Source organism: Nanorana parkeri, unplaced genomic scaffold, assembly GCF_000935625.1.
Source record: "Nanorana parkeri isolate BGI_ZX_2015 unplaced genomic scaffold, ASM93562v1 scaffold897, whole genome shotgun sequence".
NCBI lineage: Eukaryota > Metazoa > Chordata > Amphibia > Anura > Dicroglossidae > Nanorana > Nanorana parkeri.
Genome location: NW_017307165.1, coordinates 645903 through 653016, shown reverse-complemented (window position 1 = coordinate 653016; position 7114 = coordinate 645903). Strand labels below are relative to the sequence as shown.

The 7114-nt window shown below is 45.2% G+C and overlaps 1 protein-coding gene across 1 annotated transcript in view; it reads left to right on the top strand.

Moving 5' to 3' along the window:
• Positions 1-7114, top strand: part of BRINP1 (BMP/retinoic acid inducible neural specific 1) — an 84354-nt gene that overhangs the window by 23105 nt on the left and 54135 nt on the right. Inside the window, exon 4 of the mRNA XM_018565867.1 lies at positions 4819-4924. Within this exon, the coding sequence (XP_018421369.1) occupies positions 4819-4924 (106 nt within the window). The remainder of the gene's footprint in view (positions 1-4818; positions 4925-7114) is intronic.

The window sequence follows — 7114 nt, the reverse complement described above, 5'->3', positions numbered from 1 at the left end:
CCTGAGTCCCCCTTTTGCATCAGAAGCCCCTCTTTCATATCAGAACCCCACTCCCACATATGCATTGGCCACTCTGCTTAAATGTCCCCCCTGACACTAATGGAATACAGCTGAATCTGGACTTATTTAATTGGTGTGGTGCTTCAGTTCCTACATCTACAATGTCACTTCCATGTCATTGGACACATCGAGTTGACTTCTCCACTTTGACTTCAGGTTCAATATTGTAGAGAACCCTGTTTCCATTGTGTTCATTATTCAGAGATCCAATTCCATACCCCCAAGGAGCTTTAAAGCTCAACCTTTTTTCAGTCATGGAACCCTTTCAAAGTATGCAAGCTCTCAAGGCACCCCAGTCTAAAATCGCATAGAGTTTAAGGGGGACCCCATGCAAAAACACACAAAATGTGGGTTTCCCCCTTCACATCGAAAATTCACCTTTCACATCAGAAGCTCCCCTTTTCATATCAGAGTTTCCCCTTCACTTCAGGACCCCCCTTTCACAACAGAAGCTCCCCTTTCATATAAGAGTCTCCTTTTCTCATCAGGACCTCCCCTTTCACAACAGAAGCTCCTCTTTCATATCAGAGCCCCAACTTTCACTTCCGAGTTTCCCTTTCACATTAGGAGCCCCCCTTTTATATCAGAAGCCTCTCTTTCATATAAGAGCCCCCTTTCACATCAGGACCCCCCTTTCACAACAGAACCCCCACATTCATATCAGAGCCCCCCCTTTTACATCAGACCCCCCCTTTCATACCAGAACCTTTTTCCCCCTTTTACATCAGAACCCCCCTTTCATACCAGAACCCCCTCTTTCATATGGGAGCATCAGCTTTTCATATCAGAATTTCCCCTTTCATATTAGCACCCCCCTTTCATATCAGAACCCCCTCTTTCATATCAGTGCATCAGGAGCCCCCTTTTCATATAAGAGTTCCCCCTTTCACATCAGGAGCTCCCCTGACGTCACGGCGGGCTCCGCCCAGTTGTTATTCATTGGCCGAGACCTGCTAGAAGACTCTGGCAGGTGCCGGCCAATAGGAAACAGTTGGGCAGAGCTAGCTGTCACCGCTAGCTCCGCCCAATTGTTTTTATTTTGCCGGCATCTGTCAGATGTTTCATTATGCGGCGGGAGTTTGTCGCGTGCAGGCAGGTCGGCGTGCGTCGTTTTTAAAAAAACTTTTCTTTCAATCTTTTTTATTTCCTATTTTTTTACGTTCACAATATTTTTCAACTTTTTTTTTCAACTGTTTTGCTATTCTGCTCGCTACCTCAGAGGTACCGAGCAGAGTAGCCGAGCCGAAAGCCGCTCGGCGGCCTTCGGCTATTCACTCACTGCCGTTCTGGGCCCCTATAAGAAAAGGAGCGAAAGGCAGCGAGTTAGCTGCGTGAGATTCGGTCTCAGCCGATCCAGATGTTGGATCGGATGATTCGAAGTCCTTCTGCACTTCGGCATGCAGAACATGTTCGGCTGACCGAAGGCAGCTGAAGTCAGCCGTAGAAGGCTGAAGTGAATATGGTTGGGATATTTCTGGAGCCTTTAGTTGTGGTTGACCAGATATCTGCAGAGTCTTCCAGTGCAGATATCGTGTTTCCCCCAAAATGAGACGCTGTCTTATATTTTTTTGGCTCAAAAAAACACCATAGGTCTTATTTTCGGGGGTAGGTCTTATTTTCGGGGGTAGGTCTTATTTTCGGGGGTAAGTCTTATTTTCGGGGTAGGTCTCTAATTTTCGGGGCAGGTCTTATTTTCGGGGTAAGTCTTATTTTCGGGCTATTTCTTATTTTTTTTATTTTCTTTTAATGTACAACAATCCACACTTATTCATGTACAAGAATATGGTGATCAGGGCACTCAGGGGTGCCGTACCTTTCCAAGAGCAATTTGCTAACCAATCACTGGCCAGAACGGGCGAAGCGCGCTTTCACTATCGATTCCTCACAGGCGGAGCACATTTGGTATCACTCCGCCTGTGACAGGGGGCAGCGCTATAGAGGAGGCATCGGCTTATGCGGCTCTGCTCCCTCCGCTGTCGCCTCGCTTCCTCTAGCGCCGGCTTCGTTGGCACCGCTGATTCTCTCCTGCCTCTTCAAGTTCCCCCTTATGCCACCACCGGCCCTGGGAATGGTCACAACTAGGTCTTATTTTCGGGGTAGGTCTTATATTTGAGCAATTCCCAAAAATAGTACTAGGTCTTATTTTTGGGGTAGGTCCTATCTTCGGGGGAAACAGGGTATCATAACTTAAATCTTTTTTCTCCGAGGGGGTTGGCCAAACCAAGGGAAAGGAGAAAAAGGGGTTTGGAGCCCAACAGCCCCAAGAAAGGTGGCGACGGGGTAAAGGAAAGAATGGAATGGACAGGAAGGTGTACATCTCATTTAATTTAAAATATACTATTTTAAAAAATAAATAAATAAAGGCCCTGCACATTTTTAAAGTGTACTGACCTAATGTACTAAGTGTATTGAGGCTAATCAACACAACGCAACAGTATAATTAATTGCTTGGTAGCTCTGTACACCAATATTAAAAAAACACTTATTTTTAAAAAAAATCAACAATTCATTACTATTTCCACAAGATTTATATAGCAAACACCCGACCCTAACCCATAAAAACAATTAAAAATTACTCATTAGTAATCTCCCCGCACTTTAATTAACATTGACTTCATAAAATATGATCCCGCGGGTATAGACATTCTAACCAACTATCAGCTGTAAGTAATATAAATCATGATTCCATTATAACACTGGAATCCGCCCAACTTAAAGCCATCCAAAACCAATTTCATCCCGAGTTTGTGATGAATAAATCCGTGTCCTGTTATTTATAACCATAAACTTCATTGGAAATGAACGTGATATTGAAAATATCATCAGCTTACACCGATCAGCCATAACATTATGATCTGGGGGGTAGGCAAGCTGGCAGAGGCAGTGTGATGTGTTGGGCAATGTTCTGCTGGGAAACCTCGGGTCCTGCCATTCATGTGGATGTTACTTTGACACGTACCACCGACCTAAACATTATTGCTGACCAAGTACACCCCCTTCATGTAAACGGTATTCCCTGATGGCAGTGGCCTCTTTCAGCAGGATAATGCGCCCGGCCACACTGCAAAAATGGTTCAAGAATGGTTTGAGGAACACAACAAGGAGTTTGATGTGTTGACTTGGCCTCCAAATTCTCCAGATCTCAATGCATGGGATGTGCTGAAAAAACAAGTCCGATCCATGGAGGCCGATCACCTCACAACTTACAGGACTTGAATGATCTACTACTGACGGCTTGGTGCCAGATACCACAGCACACCTTCAGAGATCTAGTGGAGTCCATGCCTTGATGGGTCAGGAAAAGGGGGACCTACTCGATATTAGGGGGTCATCCAGATACCACAGCACACCTTCAGAGGTCTAGTGGAGTCCATGCCTTAATGGGGCAGGAAAAGGGGGATCTACTCAATATTAGGGGGGGTCATCCAGATATCACAGCACACCTTCAGAGGTCTAGTGGAGTCCATGCCTTGATGGATCAGGAAAAGGGGGACCTACTCAATAGTAGTCAGTTGGTCATAATGTTATGGTTGATCAGTGTATACATGTATATGGCCTTTAGGTGAAAAGATCAAAAGGGTTGTCGAATTTCCAGGGAAAATGAGATTTGGTGAAAATTGCCCTTTTTCAGAAATTGTGGTCAGTGGGAGAAGGTGAAAATAAAATGTTTTTTGTTGGCTTTTAGGGGAACAATGAGCTTAAAGCATATCTAGCTCCCAAAAACAAAACCTGGTGATCCTGCCAGTAACACACTTCCTGTCCAAGGGTGACAACACTCAACCATCCTTTGTATCAGGCAACACAAGCAGGCCTAAAAACCCTACCTCTATGTTCATAACAGGAGAGGAGTGGTTCTGTAGTCTTCAAAGATCCACTTCCACTTCTCCCAAATCCCAAAACCCTTCTAAATAAATTAATAAACACATAAATCCAATAATAATTCTCAATTTACTTGTGTTTGTTGATACGATAATCTGACGTTTCTATAAATTTTCGGTGTCCTGAAAATTTTCAAACGACAATTTTTTTATTTATTTTTTTGCATGGTGTTTATGAATAAGGAATATGTCATGTGTCTGGTTGCTGACTGTGTACTGTATGATCCCTATTGTCGTGTCCTGTTGTACTGAATAGTTAAAAAGAGTTTAAAGGAGAACTATGGGGTCAGTGCTTTTCCCCATAGTTCTCCTAAGGGTCACGGGAGGACACAAACTAGCGTCCTCCCGTCACCCAAAGCTCTGTATACTGCGAGCTGTCTGAGATGCCGCAGCCGGAACGGATCCTGACAATTCTGTCTGGATCCACCCAGGGCCGGATTTCCCACAAGGCCAACCAAGGCCCGGCCTCGGGGCAGCAGGGAGTAGAGGGGCAGCAGGGGTGGGGAATTCCTATCTCCCGACGGCCGGGACATGCAGTTCCAGGCGCAGGGCGGGTAGTTGTTTTCTACATTTAGCCCTGCTTTAGGCAAGCAGAGCTAAATGTACAGCGGTGAAGCTGCCGCTTGTTTTGTACAAGTGATCTCGGCGATCACTTGTATTCCACTGGGGGAAAGGGGTGTTCGGCGGGTAGGGGGGCACATTGGGGTACCTGGCCTTGGGGCAGCAGAGACAATAAATCCGGCCCTGGATCCACCCAGCTGCGTAGAATAAAGAGTCAGCGGGGGAGAGATACATTTAGGACAAATTTCTCTTAAAAGTGTAAAAACGAGAGCGATGATTTTTCTGGCTTGACGACCATTTTCACATTTTGTGTCTGTAGGTCACAGAGACTCGTACCGGCCCACTGGGATGTAGCAGCTATGACAATCTGGATTCGGTCAGTTCGGTGCTGTTGCAAAGCACAGAAAGCAAACTGCATCTTCAGGGTGAGTAATGCGACTTCCGCCAAACTGTCAATAAATGGGTAACCTTTAAAAAAATTAATAAAAATAATAATTCGGCTTAAAATGATGACCGCACGCAACGTAAAAAAAAATTGTAATGTCATTTCTCCATGGGGAAAAAATCATTAGGCTTAAAGTGATGACCACACGCAATTTGGGTAAGCAAAAATTTTAATTTAATTTCTTCATGGGTTTGATTGAGGTATTGATTATTTTTTTTATTTTTTTTAAGCAATTTACACTCAAACGACCAAATTTTTTTTATTTCATAATAATAATAAAAAAAAAAAAATTGAGGAAGGAGATTCGGTCAACAACTCATTTATTTCATTAAATATTTCTATTTAATTGTGAAAAAAATATGGTTAAATCTCCTGCCTGGTATTTTTTTTTGTTCTGGCCCCTGGACTGAAGACACAACAGGAAGTGAGAGAAAACAAATGAGAATATGTGCACGGCACGCACAGGGGAATGACTCACTCAAGCTCCACTACGAAGCCGAAGGGGTGCTGGTTTGGCTTGTTCCGGTACGGTAAATCGAACGATGGAGGCAGAGCCGTAGCTTGCTCCTTTAGCGCCCGAGGCCGAGAAAATTGTGAGACGTGTGCGGTATGTGACGTCATGCGCCCTGCCTCCAAGATGGCGGCACGCATGCGCAGAATGCGCTGGTGCCCGAATCCAAAATTAGTTTGATGAAACTAATGAAAACATTTTTAGTTTCCATTCATTTAGTCCGAAACAAATTTACAGTCTTTGCACATGTCTAGTATTATGTGTGCTTTTTTTTTTATTATTAGAGGCGTCCCATCGCCCTCCAAAGTGACATATCTCAGTGTATTAGACTTGTGCAATTTGTTTCGTCCCCAATCAAAATTCGTACATGTTTTCCACAATTTCGGACATTTGGACACATCCGAATTTTCCGAATCCCAATGCATCTGAATGTGTCCGAATCCGAATTTCCGTTTTTAAATGTCAGATCCCGTCCGAATTTCGTTCCAAAACCAAACTGAATCTGACATGTGACTCTTCTGGCCAATTCGGTTTAATGCATTCGAATGGGTCTGAATCCGGATGTACGAATTGCATTCGGGTCTGGGAGCCCTCAGGTTTATTTTTTTGGAGGGATGCACTGATACTGGTTTTTTGGTACTCTTTGATGCTGAGTACCAATACCGGTGCTACCGCTGGCTTGGAGCCGGCTTCCCGGGCAATCTGATTGCCCCAGAAGCTGGCTCCATGTTGTCTGACCGCCATGATTGTGCTTGGTCAAGAAACCGGCTCCAAGCCAATCAGCATCATGCTGACTTCTCAGCCAATCAGGAAGCCAGGATGCGAGTAATGGACCGCCTCCCGGCTTCTTGATTGGCTAGGAAGCTGGCTCTATGCTGATTGGCTGGGAAGTCGGTTCGATGCTGATTGGCTGGGAACAGTTTGATGCTGTTCGGACGGCTCGATGCTGATTGGCCGGGAAGCCGGCTTCCTGGCCAATCAGCATGGAGCCGGCTGTTTGGTCAGCTCGATGCAGAAGAACCAGGAAGCCAGCTTCCTGGGCCAATCAGCATGGAGCCGGCTGTTTAGAGGGAATAGCTGGATACGGGTGGAACTCCCTGTTCGGAGTGTAGATGGAGGCTGCTTTCCGGCCAATCAGGAAGCCGGGGGGCTATTTTTGTTCCCCATGGTCCCTGTGTGTGTTGTAAAGTAGTCACCGCTCCGAGCTCGCTCCCGTTAAGAACTACAATCTCAATACAAATTAGTAAACTGAATGTGAGATTGTAGTCCATCCCGGGAACGAGCTTGGAGCGGTGACTACTTTACAACACACACAGGCACCATGGAGGAACAGACGTAGCCACCCTCCAGAAGGAAGGACAGTGTCAGAGATGATTGGAGGATCTGCAGCCGAGTGATACACAAATAAGATACATTGTTGTTCATAGTTCGGGGACTCGGATGTATTTTAAGGACTTAACTCCGAAGTTTAGTGTCATTTTAAGAGAAACCATGTACATGGACTACAATCCCTGCAGCTTGAAAGTTGTGTTGAGTTTTGATGGGAGGACTTCTCAGCAGATGGTTTGGCTGCCAATAAGCCCTGAAAGGGGTGTTTTGGACCCCCAAAATGCATTGGCTGCTCTACTTGGATGTCCCCTGACCCTAATGGAATAAAGT